The sequence below is a fragment of the Nipponia nippon genome, unplaced genomic scaffold, assembly GCF_047370975.1.
Source record: "Nipponia nippon isolate SJK-2023a ecotype South Korea unplaced genomic scaffold, ASM4737097v1 scaffold_6, whole genome shotgun sequence".
Lineage (NCBI taxonomy): Eukaryota > Metazoa > Chordata > Aves > Pelecaniformes > Threskiornithidae > Nipponia > Nipponia nippon.
Window position 1 is genome coordinate 25,997,592 of NW_028262380.1, and position 19,040 is coordinate 26,016,631.

The window sequence follows — 19,040 nt, forward strand, 5'->3', positions numbered from 1 at the left end:
TATTAGCACTGATTCAAACAGGAAAGTTTAAGACACGCACGTAAGGGTCATTCACATTTTTCTCAACTACAAGAAAACTCAGATGACAAGTGAAACAAATCATGGATGACAATGGCTTTTAATTTTTCACTCCAGAGAATTAAAAAAAAAAAAAAAAAAACCACAAAAACAAACACACACAAAAAATCCCCCAACCCACAAAAAAAAAAAAAAAAAACAACAAAACTCAAAAAAACAAAAACATGAGGAAGCAGAAAGTGAATTTGTGTGAAAAGCAAGATTATTATAGACACATCAGCTCATCAACTGCACAGGTAGAGAAAGTCTGGATAGACAGAAACTAGATTGAGATGTTCTATTTACGTAACTGAAATAATGCCCATAAAAATAACTGCGTGACTATGTTTGCACATATGTGCAAGAGTTAAGTATACAGATGAATTTTATTACACTTATTTATAGCACACATGGAAAGTTTATCTTAATTTCTTAAAGAAAGACAATTTTAAGTTAAACAAACTGCTCTTGGCATAGAGCAGCAAAATTGATAGAGCTTTTACCTCTGAATCTTCTTCGAGCTGCAGTTGCCTAGCAATGGCCTCATCATCTAGTGTGCTGTCTCTGCTTTGTGAAGGCTGTATTTAGAAAAAAAGACCAACAGTTGAGTTTCCCCAATATTGTGTAAATTATAATAATTTAATCTGTACAGATTCATTTCGTATACTTCTAGAAAAGGACTGACTATGAGACATGCAGAATTTTATTCCTAGCTCTCTACCTAAACACTATTAAACAAGGCTGTTTTCAAGAGATTTTACTATTCAAAACAAAAACATGCTACAATATAAATACTTCATTTCTTCAAACAATGTTGAACATCTCTGGAACTATCACAGCTGGCCCACTTCAAAGTGAAATCAATAACTACATCGCAAATTTTTAATTTCCTCCATACTTTATTTGGTGTTTTGTTATTCCATGAATATGTGCGCCATAAAGCTTGGGAAAACAACCTCCTTCCTCTCCCTCCTGCCCTCCACCCCCAACTAAAAGCTATCCCATCCACTCACTAATCTTGGAAAACTACTTGATTTTAAGAAAAGTCACTTAAGAAGCAACAGAGAAAATACTGCTTTCAACTTTGTGCTATCTTCTCAAACATGGAAACGCTACTCTAAATTTGCATTTGAGGACTTGATACGCCTGCACATATCATCAGAATTGAACTTAGTCATTAAAAAGTAATATTAATCAGGACAAGCAGTTAAGTACCTCCTTGCAAGTCATTAAACTGGCCATTTTGATCTGCTATCAGACACACGAGCAGCCTAAAGGAACATCATCAGTACTCACTTCTTTCCTTTTACTTGCTACCAGTTTCTTTTCTGATCGTTGGACACTACTTGTCCCAAAGTAATCAAGTGCTGAGGTGGCAGTCTGTTTCACTGGAGATAGTGGTTTGCTTTTAGCTCGTGGTTTTACATCTTCCTTTTTCACTGTACTTGTTCCTGAAGAACCGATTGCCGATGTCCCGTTCTCCTTTGGTTTCAGGGAAATTCTTTTATTGACAAAGTCATCTTCTTCATCTAAACATGAAGAGTATTCTATTACTTCTGGTACATGGAACCTAGAGTTCTTATAATGGAACTGTCAAGAAAACTATTTTGGCAGATTACATCAGCTCAGATCCTAAGAAAATATTACAGGTGTTCAGAAGTTATTTGAAAAAAGGCTGAGTTGCATAACACATAGTATTTAGCATCTTTAATAGCATAGCTCAAATCTGAATAGACTGAGTACTGAAATAAAGACACATAAAACTTGGTTACTTGGGTTCATATATTACCTCTCATTAGATAAGTTCTCAAAGAATGCCTTCCCTTCTTACATAGGGAAAACAATAAACAGAAAATCTAGGTCACTGAAATTTGTACCCTGTCCTTCATTAATGCAACATGAAGTTGAACAGCACAACTCTTCACATTTTATGTGAAGGACAAAGCTACATTTGTTTTATTACTTTATAGTATTCATTAACAGAGCAGCTAATATAGGCTTTGTAGACTTGTACATTCCTTAAGAATCTCTCAATATTACACTATAAACCAGGAGAAAACATTAGAACATTGTATTTACAAAAAGCTTCTGGAATAAGCTTACTAGTTATTTTTAAAGTACTGCTCATAGCTTATGAATGTTTTAGCAGAAACACTTCAACACCATTTTTTACTTGTTCCCTTCTAGTCAGAGATTCTATGAGCTATTCTACATCCTCTACATTTCTGCACTTAAACACACTCTCCTTCCAGTTCAGTCAAAACCATCTCAAAGAAATGCAGCCATTTCACAGAACACAGAAATCAGACAAGAGGTGAGCATACAAAATAGAGTTTTCCAATTCAAAAGGAGGAGGAAAAATGGAATACACAGTCTCACTAAGAATTAGCCCACAGACCACTGAACAAAACCTCAACCTTTCCTTTTAGGGACTCTTCTATAATAGCCAGGACATGGTCTTCCCAGCAACAAAAAAAGAGAAAGGGGGTTCGATGGCCATTTATTCATTCTGGACCCAAACTCTTCACCCAGTCAATCAATCAACAAAAAAGCTTGCCAAGGACTTCAAAGAGTTTTGTGTCATGCCGTGAAGTCTTACTGACAGTTATACAAATGAAACCCTATCACTGAAGCATACAAAAACCTACAGATGTCATCACCAAATGATTAGACTAACACGACAGCACAGAAGACAAACATCACTGGACAAACTTCTTGATCAGTAATAAAAGCCCTTTCTTTGTGAACTCTTCTGAAAACTCAAAGTGTGCAAGGGCTAAGAAGCAAACTGCAAGAAAACCCGAAAAATTAACATTAGAGACAGAAAGAATAAGTGCGAAGACTTGAGAGGAACAGAAACAGAGGCCGTCTCAGTTGCATGCCTCTAACTGAAGTCTGGGGTTACTTTTCTCAAAATAGAGACACTTCAGATGCTCCCCTCAACGTATCATAAACACAGAATGTTCTAAACATCTGTTTTATAATTGAACTTACATTGACAGTATTGTCACAAAAATACATTTATTTTCCAGTCATCTTTAATTTAAGGCCCCATATTTCTTTTAATACAAAAATTTGTTTTCTTAATCACTTCCCTAAGTTTTGATGGTGTCATATGTCTGTCATCTATAATTTTTGTTATATACTAGACAAAGATGGAGGGAAAATTATTTTCTGTTTCACCTTTTCTCAATAGATGGTAGTAAAAAGAGTGTTTTAGGCATCAGCTGGAGCTCTCTGCTACTGAACACTTACTAAGCAGAATATAACAAGTATCCTGACTATTCCTAGAAGAGAAAGTTCAGAGACAAAGAAAAATAAAACAAAGATACACCTGTGAAGAAACTGGTTCAGCAGTTAAATCAAGAATGCCTAAAGATAAAAATTTTTCTACAAGAAAGTGACATTTTAGCCAATTCAATTCACAAAGCAATATATGGAAGAGAAAATTCAAGCTCAGGCCCTCAGTTGACAGCAGAGAGTTTTACCATGAAGCTAAAAGCTTTACTATTCTCAACATCATTTACTTTCTCTAGGCAGCAGTAAATCTTTTACTGCCATTTAGCTCAATTTAACTATTACATATCTGGGAGATTTGGACACTAGATGCTTTAAGCTCCTAATTTACAATAGTTTGAGGTCTGAATAGGAGACCGCTTATCTCAAACTTAATTTCAGAAATATTTTTGCTTCTTTTAAATTTTTCAGTTTAACAAGAAAAGACATTTGCAGGAGTAAAATGTACCTATTACTATAAATCAACAGTTAATGTAGATGTAATTACATTTATTTATCTTGGAAAGAAGATACAAAGCCTATTCTGGCCCCCCGCTCCCAGCTTTTCCTAAGCTAAGGACTGCTCCATGCTAGAAAAGAATCTTTACTCACCACTGTTGTTATCAGATCTGCATGCAATATTGATTTTTTTCATTATTCACTCATAACCATTTAAATAACAACAAAAAACATCAGGATATTGCTTTCTTTCAAGCAGAAAGAAGCACAGTAAATATAATTAGGTTTTAATTAAAAAGGATGTGGATTTGAGTCATTTATGATGCCGGTACTAAGTATTACCAATAATTAGAGCTTTGCTTTAATTATATCCTTCCTAGAAACGACAGGATTAGAAGCATTTACTGACTGCAAGTGGTGGCTGAAGAAGGACAAGAGACTAACAGCACTTATGAACAGTCATCTGTAAATGTAAATAAAAAAAGGCAGAATGAGAACATGAAAGTAGTCATTAGGAAACAAAACCACCCCAGTTCTATTAAGTGGGTTTCAAAAGATGCTTTAAGGGACAGATACTAAGGCTACAGTTTCATCCCAGGTTCAGGAAATTCATAAGCACATCACAAATTTGCCTGATCTCCAGGTACTCCCCTTAATTTCAAGTACTTAAGAACATCAACTTTTTCAGTAAAACCTTAATGCTTCTTCCTTGAAACAAATGGCTCTGCATGCCTACTGCCACAGAAGTGAACAGCAAAGTTAATCAGTTGTACACTTTGTTTCCTTACAAGCATGAAGGTGACTTCATTTACAACTTTGAAAATATCAAGAGTCCCCTAGTATTGCTGCTGGACTATTCAGGTCAATGTTTCTCAACACATGACCTGTAAAAGGAGAGAGGCTTTCTCACTCATATAAGCAAGCCAATAATTTATGGGAAAATAAAAGTGAAAACGCAGATTTTATCTTATAGAAATTGTAGATTAATTGCATTCTTATAGCAATTGCAAGGTGAACAGTTGAGATAGCCTCACATGTGGGCATGGACTTCACAAAGGAAGAAACAAGAATCAATTTTATCATCAACTAGATTACTTCTATGTTGCGAAATCTTTGTATAGCAGAACAAGGCTATTCTGAGAACAGTATTTCCTGTTTCCATTGACATATTTTTTGCGTGCTATACCATGAAAAAAAATACCCTGAGCATACACATTTGGGTTTTTTCAGGATTAGCTCTGAATTACAAACCCAAGTCAAGACCATGTATTTTAGGAGAGTTTTCTGGAAATTAAGTAGATGTGACAAAGAGAAAGCTAATCATGTGATTAATGGAACAGACAGGCATGACAACCAGGAGATTGCTTTTAATTATTTTGGATGCAAACACTACACAAGAAGCAGGGACCTATTATGCCAGGCAATGTACAAGGACAAACTTCCCTAGCAACAAACAGCAACTGTTAAATCCTGGCAGTTTTAAGAACTATTCCATGACATTAAAGCACATCTGCCTTTCATTTTATATACTCTTCTAGCAGTAGCACAATTAGGTTAATAGACTAATGCCTGCAGCCCACCTGTAACTGTTTGTTATTCCTCTTTCCTATCCTCATCCTTTCTCAACAGGGTTTCACCTGCTGATTACAGAGCAACATCTGTGGTTGTTCCCTAACTGAGCTCTATCAAAGTTATCTAGGCTGTTTTAAACATTTGTTTAAATTCAGGTCATTTTAAAAGGCTCAGGTTCAGGAACGACCTCAGACAACCTAAAAAGGGAACAATCTATTGCAGGAAGGGACAATGGCAACAAGCAGCATAGGACAGAGCCTCAGGTGGCCTTCAGAACAATGTATTTTATTCATCTTCATTTATTATTTCTGTACTGTTGAGTACCTCATCAGTACAGAATATAATTCCCTGGTTCCTAGTCTGTTTAGAATGCAGAATTTTTAAGGTAGAGACAACCTCTTAGTATGATGTTATAAAACCAACTCCAAATATAGGCAGGGCATCTACAGGTTACAAATAACGCATACGTATTATGATAAAAGCATGTTGAATTAGTGTTTGTAGACTACTACATAAGGATTTCTATATAGAGCTAAAGGACTATATCCTATCCAAAAGTCATTCAATCTACGTTACTTGTATAAAATGACAATATTCTGGACATTCTTCAGTTTCAGTAGCACCACATGTGCACAAGTACTTAAAACAGTTCGTGTCCTAAAGAGCTTGCAGTCTAGAGCAAGAGGTATTGCTGTCCAAGCTAATGTTGAGGGTAAAGAAAGTAGTGTTTGTATGAAAAAAAGTCATCGTATCAGGTATTGATTATTTTAAATATGCATTGGTCAGTACTCACCAGTCCCAACACTTGGTAGGACTGAGTTCTGTATTCATCTTTTGCTTGAAGTAAATCTTCAAGAAGATTATCTTTAAGATAACCATGACTTCTCAAAAAAGCCAGCAAGTCTATTCAAACTCAACGCCCATAACTCTTTCCAGAAAGAACAGATGCTATGTGTGACTAGCTAAGTGCATTTTTCCCCCCATCTTCCTCCTCATTTAGAAGCATAGCAGTTGCAACCTACATTTAAAAAAAACTGGTCTGTACAGTCATTCAGGCTTTTTATGTCATTTTTCAAGAAGCTAATTGATTTTAGATGTACTACAAACATGCACTTTAAACCACAATTGTTAGAACTTTGCCTATATCGACATGTCAAGGTTCCATGCTGTTATAAAAATATAAAGCCTACCGGAACCATTCCGGCTTTACTCCCCTGAAATCAATTTACATTTGGATTTTCTAATTATCAAAGATGATTTCAAGAAGTTGCCTCTGTCCTATTTTTTTTAAGGGAAAAAGGTTCTGGGATCCAGGACCTCAATGCAATAACTGCCATGTCTAATTGTAATTATACACTTTAGTGCCAAACTACATAGACTTTGATACCCTTTTGTCCAGTATATACCAAACAAAATTCTTAGTCAAAATTCATTTTAAAATATCTTTAGAAAGAAGTTTGGGGAGCATTAAAAATCCATGAGAAGGCTGAATATATTTAAGCTGAAGTAAGTTATCTTCATCTGCAAAATCATCAATTATAGCAACCCCTTCCAAATTAAATACTCACACTTGCCATGGAAACTGCTGTGTGCATTACCTTGGCATGCAATTAGAATTTATCAGTCCATTAACTCTTTCCAGTTTATTATAGAGAGTTTTATTCACTTGAACTGGTTACTTTTACCATAATAGCACCTTTATCACTTTACAGAAGCAGATCTGAATCCCCACCATGCAATGAAACTTCATGTTCTGGTTTAGTTGCCTAAAGTTACCTGCATGACAGGAATATTCAGTAACGCCAAATGAATAATTAGGAAACAGGGGAAAAAAAAGTAACTTGAAAAGAATCCAGGCAAGTATAAATGCATTCATTTTTTCCAGCTGCAGTTCAGGCAGCTCAACTTACTGAGCCACTCAGGACACAGTGTTCTGTTTCAGGCAAAATGAACTAGTGTAGAGAAAAAAAAAAAAAAAAGTCCTGTTTTACATCTTAAACTAATCCAGCAGATTAACTGAGTCAAGACCAGTTACTCAAGCAGCTCAGTAAGCAGATCTGAAAGGATGAAAGGAAGAAAGAAGATCTCCAACAAGCAGAAAGGAATAGGCAGAGGAAAGCAGCAACATCTTGAGCTAATACAGCTACAGATTAAAGGGCCCCTATTCCGAACTTGCCAAGTAACATCAAAACATTACGTTCATGTTTAAGTTGATTTATTCAGAACACGATAATCTGTATCAACTACGATAAAAATTTCAGAGAACTTATGAACGATAAACAAGACAATCCAGTACCAGATGCAACAGAAAATATAAACTATCTTTGATAACTGAAAAAGCCAATTAGACATAAATTTATTTCAAGAGAGTAAAACTGGAATGATTCTGGGAAGCTTTATGTTTTCATAACAGCATGGAACCTTTTTATTTTGATTTGGGGTTACTTGGGGTGAGATAGTTTTATTTTGCTTTTAAAAAAGCAACTTGCAAAGGTAACAGGTTAATGATGCACCATTTTAGAGATTGAAGTCACAACACTATTTGTTAAGCAGACCTCTAAAAAATTGCACTTAGACTTACCAAACAAGCAACCAAGACATATAGCATGTTTGGGTTTTTTAGAAGATTTTTCAAAAAAAAAAAAAAAAAAATCTCAAAGCCTTTAATTAAAAAAAGAACAAGCGATCAGAAACTTTCATACTGAAATTTTTAAAACAACAATGAAAAAATTAAACTGTAATATTACTTATTAAATGCAAAACTAAGTCTTCACTAGAAAGCTTCTTCAAAAACTTGACACAGTTATTAAAATTTTATTTCAAATCATACTGCATGTGAGACCACAACTGATGAGAGGTAAGAAGTCATTGCGTAAGCACTGGGAAATATTTTTCTATTTTAAATTATAACTCCACACTGTTTTAACAACAACTACATTTTAAGAACTGGGTAGATTGCCTAAAGGATTTTGAAGTCAAGAAAGGTCACTTTTAGTACCACGGTCTAAATAAAACAGGTTCTGTTGTTTCCTTAACACACCACTTTCATGTTAAACATAGCTTTATTCCAAGTTAATGGGACTAGGTAAAGCAGAAAACTGTACACTCATTCTAAGAGATACTGGGAATTCCAAAAGGAATTTTGCTAGTTTTTTGTATTTTTAGCAATGGGCTTTAAAAATAGCTTTATATATGGAAAAATTGCCATTTTAATGCCTAATAGTGTAATTCCAGAAAACTTTATTAGCACTCAACACAGTAATAATCACTACAAAAGGAACAATGAATGTACGTACACTACAAAGGAACTGAAAAAAGTCAGAATTGAATTGCTGTATCAACAGGTCCAAAGGAAAGAGTATTTTCAATGACTGCTATGCTTCATTCCCCAGTCCCACAAAAATTTAAAATAAAAAAAGATTAAGTATTATAGTCATAGAAAGTTCATACAGGAAAGTGGGAACTAGGGAACTTCACCCACCCAATTTTATCATTTAAATGCAATATCCTGAGTGGTTAAAATAGTTTATGGTATGTCTAAGCAAGTCTTTTGTGCAAGTATTGGGGAGGGGGGAATTGAGAGGCTCTACAGCAGACAACGTGAACCACAAGAACTTTTGAAATTCTACTTTTTATCTTCTGAAAACATTGTATATACTTAAGTGCAAGAATTTGCCATCCATTTTCACATTCCTTGTGAAAATAATTAAGTAACCTGTAAAAAAAAAATCCTGCATCTTAAAAAAATTTAATTATCGAAAAGTTACAAAGCAAGTTATAACGTTATAGGTGCACCGCATAATACCTATACCATTAAAAAAGCCCCCAATAAATTAATATGAATTCTGAACCATAATTGGTATAAGAAAAAAAAAAACAACAAAAAAACCCAAAAAAACCAAAACACAAAGCTACCAGCAAATAAATTACTTGTATCCATACCAATTAAATGCCTACAATAACAGTATATGAATTACTGATTGTCCTGGTTTCAGCTGGGATAGAGTTAATTTTCTTCCTAGTAGCTGGTCTAGTGCTGTGTTTTGGATTTAGGATGAGAATGATGTTGGTAACCCACTGATGTTTTAGTTGTTGCTAAGTGGTGCTTACACTAGGCAAGGACTTTTCAGCTTCCCATGCTCTGCCCGGTGCACAAGAAGCTGGGAGGGGGCACAGCCAGGACAGCTGACCCAGGCTGGCCACAGGGCTATTCCATACCGTATGACGTCATGCTCAGTATATAAGCCGGGGGGGAGCGATCGCTGCTCGGGAACGGGCTGGGCATCGGTCAGTGGGTGGTGAGCAATTATTATTACTACTACTACTACTATTCTATTTCATTTTACTTCAATTATTAAACTGTTCTTATCTCAACCCACAAGTTTTCTGACTTTCACCCTTCCAATTCTCTCCCCCACCCCACCGGCAGGGGAGTGAGCGAGCGGCTGTGTGGTGCTTAGCTGCTGGCTGGGGTTAAACCATGACATTGATGTAGCAGAGAACAATGTGTTGCTTTTTTTCAATGGCATCGTGACTTTGTAAACAGAAACAACCTGCATGAGTCAGTATTTTTATAAAGTTTTACTCCAAGCATTATTAAGTACTACCTCTGTGTTATTTATGATCTTAGGTCCTACCTTAAAAATGTGCTGTCTTACATAGGACACATAGCACAGAAGAAATAACATTCATTTGCACTTACAGGACTAAAACCATTAAAATCTGGTTAAGTATTAAAAAAATTAAATCTACGCAACCTTCAACTGGGTTCACAAGTCATGCTGGAGATGCAAAGGAAAACAGACATTAATTGATTGAAAAGAAAAAGGCTGTTCCCTACACTAAAATTTCCATGGTACTATTCTAAATGCTCTCCTTTCGAGATCTCAGTTTCTACTTCCCTGCACCACCTACAGCGTCATGACCATTAACATCACCTTGCTCTGATGTGCACATAAATACCCAGCAAAACATCTCTTGTGTTTCACCGCACTGATGGCACAAGGAGCCAAATAAAGTTATCAGTGTGAGAAAAAAAGTCAGGGCTCAGTTGGAAAATAACACAGATGCACATCATCAAAGATTAGGCACACAACATTGAAGACATAGAATTAAGTTCCAAGAAATGCAAAACGTAAACACTCAAGGTACTTAATATATTTACAATGTGTGCATATTTCTCTATTTCTGTAATAAAAAAACCAGCCTGCATATTCACTGCTAGTTCACAGCAAGAAGGACATTCAGTTTTTTCACTGTACCATTAGAAGTGTGCAAAAATTCAATTGAAACATTAAAGGGAAGGCAAACCCAATAAAAGTGCTTGTTGCAGTCACAGAAGAGTATAATGCTTACAAGAATAGGTATCTCCACAGAACTATTAGGCAAATTAACACTGGGTGAAGGATACCATCTCAGTTCCTTCATTGAAAATAGATTTACTACACTTCTCCAAGGTAACTTCTGCATTCAGCTACCAGAAAAAGGAGAATTCACTTCATACTGCTTTCCAGGGGAAGAAAGGGATCAAAAAGCATTAACTCTGGCATCCAAATCAAATGGCAAAATTATTCATTTAATCTTAAATTATAATGTAGAGTAACAGCACATGGAGCTGCCAATGCCTCTATTTAAGAGGCTCACACGTCCAGTCTGCTACATGCCTAAAGTTTTTTTTTTTATAAAGAGTGGTATTTCATGCCATTGTATTTCCCATTAAAATCAATACACATTAACAACTGAAACGCTGGCAGTTCTATTAAAAAAAAAATTCCATTTGAAAAGAAACCTGTTTCCTTTTCTAAATAGATTAAAAAAATAGTTTGGGCTTTAAAATATTAAAAGCAGCCTACAGAATCAACAGCTTTCACACAGAAGCTATTTTTTAAAGGAACAAGCATGAAGTATATACAAAAATTATTTTTCCAGAAAGTTTCCTCAAAATAAATTGACAATTAAAACAATCATTTTGCAATCCAAACATATCAAGTGAACAGCACAGTACTACAGCTAGCCAGCTGTTTGACCAAAACATCTTTTAACACACCTCCAAAAAGTAGTAAAAGATGACGATATACTTGTAAAAATAAGTGCAACAACATCCCATTAAAAACTTAAAATCTAACAGCAATCGTTACAGAGATTAAACTGTAATGAATTTATTTCATGTCCTGCCACGTTTGAAATACAGGCTGACAAAGTAATCTTAAAGTAATCACTCTGTCTTCTGATAAATGAATCCTACTCATTTTTTATTCAAAAGTTACCATATTTATTTCTCAATATTGCTGTTATCCTAGATTCTGCAGAGGAAAAAGAAAAGATCACCTCTAAGAATAACATTAAATTTTACTTCATCCATATCTCTGGTTTCCACTTACTCCCCTATTCAAGGAGGCAACTCCAGATACTATCACACTTTTACTATCTTTACACAACAGAGAGCGGTCCTCTCACCACTTAAAGAGTTTCAGTACAACAGCACACTTCCCATTACAGGATCCTCATGTTGTACTGTTGGTATTCCCAAATTTAACCAAATTAATTTTAATGGGGCTCACTCCTAAATACCTTTTACATTGTCCTCTGCAACACTAGTCTCTGCTTCTTCATAGGATTCTGCCAGAACTTTACTCTCATTCCACAAGTGCATTTCAAGTCAAACTCCCTTAAGGTTCACCTACCTATTCTCAGCTTCCATAAAACACTAGAGGAAAGCTGGTACACAGAGCGCTATTTATCACCTTCACACGTTTTCACCTAAGTATAGCAATTTCCGTAAGTACATACAATGCTAGTATTGCCCAGGAAGTAACAGTGACAATTTTTTATTCCCCTATCAAATGTTTCAGTGTAAGACATGATTATTCACTGACAATCTGCTGCTCATTTAAATCAGCATTTGGATGTGGAGACTTTTTTTTGGTCACCAGTGCTAGCACTTAACTGATTTTTTTTCCTGTGAGTTTTTGGGGTTTCTTTGTTTGTCCGTCCCCATCCCCCCTCCCAACATTCTCTATATTAAAAGAGCCTATATTCAGCAAGCACATTCACAAGCTATTCTTCTTGTCCTGTCTTCTAAGCTCTCAAGGAGCAGTTTTCCAATAACCTACAAACCTACTCAGTTTCCACCACTTTGTTTTTTCTAGCTTTATAAATAATTCAGCCTACCACTAGAACAAGGCTTTTTTTTAAAAAAAAAAGTTTGATTTCACAATATTCAAGTGATCAAAGTGATTGCTACATATGCATAATTACCTCAACACAATATATACGAAAGATTAAGTACTCACTAAAAGTGAAGTCACAATTCCTGTCAAATAACCACCTGTGATGAAACCAGATGAGGTTCAACACAACATAATAACAGGTCATCTTCTACAAACAAAGCTCAAGGTTCCATACTTCATTAAACAGTCAAACAAAGTGTTATTTTAACAAATACAACAAACATTTGGCTTTTTTTCCCAATCCACTAAGACTGTTCTATCAACAAAAAAGGCTCTTTTTTCCCCTTGTTACCTGCTAGAATAACTTCACTTTATCTTTGGCCATCAGTAAACTAAATATTTATTTAAATTAAATTTGTTTCAATAATAAAAAAGTATTTCTTATAGAATTACAAAAAGCAACTCTTCTTGCTTCTTTTTTTTTTGCCTTTAAGGAAAAAAGGCAACCTCATAAGCTAGTAAGAAACAAAGCAACGCAATAATCTCATCAATCCACTCTTATACAAACCAAAAAGTTAACTCCCCCAACATTTTTTAAGAAAGCTGTATCCCACATACTTATAGAGAAGAGCTGAAAAGAAATTCAAGCAACAGGAAGAAAGTTTCAAATTAAATTGAAAAATAGGTTGAGGCAATTAACTACCAAGCTTTTACTGACTACTTGTCGGCAAAAGGCTCTTTCAAACACATTGCCACAGACAGAGCCCTTGAGGATGAGATTCTGACTTTTCAGCAAGTCCAACAAGCGTATTCTTGATTTAAGTTTTCAGCTGCATAACACTAAAAACAAGAAAAGGACAAATGCCTGCAAATTTCATTAGGATCTTTTCTATCTACTATTTCTATATTCCTATTCTTATAAAACATGTTTATCTCAGGCCAATAGCTCTATCAATACCATTAAAACACACTCAGCTTGACAGCTCCATTAAGCTGAAGAAACAATTTATACAGATTAAATATAAACAAAAGTCAAGCATTAAGTCTCAAGGCTATAAAGGCATTGTTTTAATCATAGACAATTAAGTCAATCTTGTGTGTACTTAAGACTCTTTAGATAAGAATAACCTTGAGGCGTGGTTTTCAGGGATTTCACTAATAACCTTGACCTGTGTTCCCATGGTATCCCTATGCAGATATCCCTATGCCACCTTGAATTGCATAAGAAACCTAAATATGTACTGTTTATTCCCCAGGAATCTGATCATTTATCTACTCCGGGGTCAACGCTGTTAAAGATCCTTTTTTATTAGGAAAGAATTGTTGGCAAAACTGTCGAAGGAAACAAAGTTTTGAGTAAAAGGACAAACAAGATAGATAATGTGTTCAGGATACTTTGAAAATTGAGCTCATTTGAATACGTGACATAGTGCAGCTAAATGTCAGGTCGAATATCTAGGACAAATAGAATAAGCACAATCCATCTTGGAAACAGTGATTCTGAAAAGAGTGTTAGGAGGAAGGAGGTATAGAAAAAAGCCAGCTGAGCTACACTTCTAATGGTATACTGCAGCAAACAATCCTTTTGTGTTCTAAAAATACATGGTATGATTATAGGGAGGCAATGTTTATGTTCAGCAATGATCTTACCAAAAAAACCACTATACCCAGGGACTGTGTCCACTTTTCCAAATATGTATCCTAAAACTCAAAGAGGGATCACAGAACTACTTCTGGAATTCTAACACTTAAAAAACATGTTTTATCAAAAAAGATTTGGATTCAAGCCTTAATTTTATCACAGTTTCTAAGAAATCCATACAGGGGAAGTCCCGTGGCTAGTAAAGAACTCTACTCTCGGAGACAAATATGGAAGACCCAATAGTTACAGCCTCAGCTGAACTCAGACCAGATGTACTAAGTACATCTAACCACAGCAGCAACTGACAAAAAGCCCAAGTCTTTCTCACTTAAAGCCTATGTTATAGTAAGTAAAGAGAGATGCATCACAAACTATAAGAAATATCTTTGTGACCAAAACGCGTCCACCTAGTGTTGCAACCCTCAGGAAATTCTACAGCTTGTGGTGCACAGGTGATCAGAGGATGGTAACCAGCATCCAATATCAAAATACCTAAGTTTATCTGCATTGTAACAAATCAAAGTGAAATTACAATAGATCCAGTGACATGACAAGAGATTTAAGTTGGGAAGCTATCAGCTCTGAACAGTAAACCATTCAAAAAGTTTCTAATTTATCACATTAACTGAGTCAAATTTAAGATGCTTCCAATCTATGCCATTCAGTAAGACAGGAATCAAACTCATCCTATCATCAGGATCTTAATAAGTGAATTCTTTCAGCCCACATATAGTCTTAATCTTTGCTTAAGTGCCACTAACAGATCTCCTACTTAAGATGGAACAAGAGAACAACCAGTAGTAAAAGCAGCCCTGAAGTTGCAAGCACTCACGCGTATTTCAAATGTATTTAAAAAAAACACACAACTCCATATAACAAAAAATGCACATGCATACACATTCAGCCAATTGTTCTCAGATGACAAAAAAGAAGTGTTGAAGTCCATCTTCAAAAAGTACTGAAATATTGAGCTAAATACTAGAAGCTCTGTTAATCTTCCACAGATGCATTTTTGCAGAATTCACAAAACCCAAGTATTTTCCCTATGCTGGTGGCATAGCTTTAAGGATGCTTAATTCATAATAAGACCGAGTCTACATAAACTGATGTTCACCTATCAAACAACAGTAGCTAACGTCACTGAAACTTTTCCATAACATCTCAAATTTAGTAGAGAAAAATGCACAACATGAAGTAAATAACTGGAAACAAAACTGCCTCATGATAGAATTAAGAGCACAGAGGAAGGGGGGAAGATAGCAGAAAATCACTATCAGTTTTTTGTTTTGGAGCTGGAAAGGAAACATGTTTAATGAGAATTCTGCAGGATGAGACTTCCGTAACAGTAGATGAATGTCTCCCCTGTAAATTTACAGTCAAACTCCTCTTGAGAGCACCAAGGTCAAGATTCACACAAAAAGCAACACTGAAAGCAGTACTAAGGAACAACAACCATGCAAACAATAAAAACAAATTAACACATAAGACTCTTGAATCAAACTCAAAAAATTTGCCCTTATCTGTTCAGTTGAATGGTACTTATGGGTTGAGTTAAGATCGTGTTTTTAGTTTAACTATACAGCTTCTAAAGAAGAGATTAAACCTAAACAAAACACTGCTGAGAGCTTAACAGTTAACCACGGTCACAATTTTTTTCAGAAGGCTACAAGAGACCTGAAAATGATCAGGAATGGTTAATTACACTCACTCCTTTTCCCAAGAGCAAAAATAGCTCCAGAATTTAGAAAGCTGAAATCCAATACTGAGAAGTATGGTATATACAAGGTAAAAAGCAAGTGTTTGTTACGATTGCGTTTTTCAATTCCAGTTCTAAAGTCTAATAGACAAATAATGTTGGGTTTGGTTTTGGTTTGTTCCCCCCCCTCAAAAAAAATTGTTTGTGTTGATAAGGAAATAAAATACAAAACCCAAGACCTTTTGCAGTCATCAACATATTAGGCAGAGATTTAAGACATGGAAAGTCCTATACCAAGTGAAATAAAAATTGAGGTTTTCAAACCTACTTATGGTAGCCAACAGTCACTTCACAAAGTGTGCTAGTCAGCAGTTTAACTATAATAAAAATGCTTTTTTTACTTAACTCCTTCCCCTACGGAATACTCTTAAGCATGGAAGTGTTAGCTCATTAAATTATATGCCTATTTAAATCAACCTAAGCCACTACCCAACATCACCTCAGTTTCACCCTGCTCCTGACTTTACAATACTCAAGGCTAAACTTCTGAAGTGCTTTTGGTTAGCTTCTTTAAGAACATAACTTGTCTTTCTCAATATTAGGTTTTATGGTCATATTTCAGAGTGTATCAGTCAAACAATCCATCCCATTTATAACATAATCCACCCCACTACAGCTGAACATATAATGATACATTTCTTCCATTACCTGTCTCTGAAATATAAACAACAGGATCCTGCTTTAGAACTTTACCAAGTTTTGAAGTAGCTGCTTTTTTCTCAGATGGCTTCTTGGATTTTTTCACTGACTGCACCTCCTCTTCTGAATCTGTATTTTGACCACAACATAAATGTAGATTTTCTCCACATACATATAGGCTTTAAGTAATATATCACATAACATTACTTAACATGCTTTCATATACATTCAACTGAGTGAGAAAAAGACATCATATGGAAGGTCAGAGCACAGCTTCTTTTTTCTCCATCAGCTAAAAGCCTAGCCATCATTTATTCCAGCATATAAAACTAAATGAAAATTTGGTCAGAACTCAGTCTAGGCAGCAGTTTTTGTTTACATAACAAGAAATACTTTGTTACTTATTCCAAGAACCTCTATGCCTGTATAAAAATCTTTCTGAGAAGGAATGCAACTGTCAGAGTACCACATCAGATTACTTTAAAAAAAAAAAAAAAAAAAAAAGAAAAAACCCAAACCAACAACCACTACACCAAAAAAAAACCCCAAACACCACCACAACAAACTTCTAACATAGATTCATTAGCCTGATTAAATTTATATAGTATTATATTATGCTGGCGTATTCCACAATACCTATTCCAAAAGCTAACAACAGGCTAAAATAGATCATTGAGGTTGTACTCCGATTTTTCAGGAGAACACTGGTACACTGCCACTCACCTCACCAACCATTCTCCGTATCCCAAAAATTGTCAAGATGCCAAACTTAGACCACTGTGGATTATGTATCCCAACATCCAAATGAGTAAGCAGGACAAACTGAAGAAGTCAAGACAACTAGCCAGTGTAACAGAGGACTACCCTTCAGAGCCTACCTTTTTCCATGATAAACACTAATATATATTGTAATTATTAAAAACAACCCACACATACTTTTCCATCTTCATGAACTTAGAGCACTATTTCACTTTTGCTCTCCTACTACTAATGGGCTAGAATTTGCAAAACCTCCAGACAGTATCAGCAATTTAAAGGTAACAGCTGAGTTATATATTACTTTTGTACTCCACCTTTTAATGCAGAAATATTTCTACTGGTATTCCTCGCTGCTAAACAGGAACTGTTTATAGAACAGTTCATCTGAAGATTTGAACATAATTTTCTACATACAATAGCATTATTCTGACAGATGTTTGTATGATCATTTTTCTTCTATAAGAGAAGCAATCTTCCATGGTTAAGAAGATTGCTTCTAAGAATTCAAGCTGAAGTCTTCAGTAGGAGTCCAAAATTGTAGAAACTCCTGCCATCCTTTCTACAGTTTCACAACAAATATTCAAGGATTCAGAATCCAATCAAGGAGGGATTAAATGACGTAACAGCTCAGAAAGATTAAACTAGAAATTTCAAGCTTTTAAATTAAACTAATTTAACTTGACAGGCAAGGGTTTGGGGCTTTTTGTCCGGGGAAGGGTGCTTTTTGTTGTTTGGGTTTGTTTGTGGGTTTTTTTTTTTGTTTGGGGGGGGGTGTTGGTTTTTTTTGTTTTTAGACATGAGTGCTATAAAAGAGGTTTCCCATATTACAATATTCTAAAGAATATTTTTAGAATGTGACAGCAGTGCTTTAAATTATATTTTGTGTTCCATGCTGTAAATTTAAGAGTATGGGATCAACATTCACTAGAATTTTTTTAATAGAGAGACACACATACAGAAACACAAGTTAGCCTTTTAAAACAATCTCCTATATTATGTTCACACAATGCAGAGAAATGTAAAATTATAGTATATGATCAGCCTCCTGTACCCAGTGTAGGATGTCATTTATCCCTAACAGAACAGGAAACCTAAAACTCGCCACAATTTATATATGTCTTCATAACAAAACAAAACAAGAGTTTTGACAGAATTTACTATCTGAACTTTTTTTTTTTCTGGGCAGGTTTTTTTTGTGGTTTGTTTTTTGTTTGTTTTAACAGAGGTTTATTGTTAAAAGTTACTTTGCACTGTATATTACATGCATGGCACACACCGCACTCTTATTATCAAATATATTTAGCTATCCAGCAATAATTACTGTGAAAAATGTTTTTAATTGCATTTACTGAAAAAAAAAAAAAGCAAACAAACAAACCACAGCTTTCTTTCAGATGTACCATTTACCTAATTGACCTTGAATGCTGATGCAAAAGATACAAAGGAGCATTCAGAAACAACTGTGAAAGCTACCTGAATCGTAGATTATTCTTTTTTTCTTCTTTGTCTGCTTTTGTTTGGAAACATCTTCACTGGGTGAATTATTCACCTAAGAGTAACAGTCTGTTAGTTCAACCAGTAAACAGGTCTTTCAAGCTTCTACTCAGTTACACATCCAAATGTATGAGTTTCAAACAAATTCTAACAGAATTTTTTTAATTTCCCAGTATTACATTTACGAACAGGCTTGGGCTAACTCATCAGTGGGAGG

At 35.1% G+C, this 19,040-nt stretch overlaps 1 protein-coding gene across 3 annotated transcripts in view; it reads right to left on the reverse strand.

Moving 5' to 3' along the window:
• RFC1 (replication factor C subunit 1) overlaps window positions 1-19,040 on the reverse strand; it is a 43,869-nt gene that overhangs the window by 16,991 nt on the left and 7,838 nt on the right. Inside the window, exons 3-6 of one of the 3 annotated variants that reach the window (XM_087736299.1) lie at window positions 18,803-18,878; window positions 16,625-16,699; window positions 1,354-1,586; window positions 561-635 (exon numbers count right to left, since the gene is read on the reverse strand). In XM_087736299.1, coding sequence (XP_087592425.1) covers window positions 561-635; window positions 1,354-1,586; window positions 16,625-16,699; window positions 18,803-18,878 — 459 coding nt within the window. Of the gene's footprint in view, window positions 1-560; window positions 636-1,353; window positions 1,587-16,579; window positions 16,700-18,802; window positions 18,879-19,040 lie in introns of all 3 variants that reach the window. The other 2 variants (XM_087736298.1, XM_087736300.1) reach the window with 2 other exon arrangements.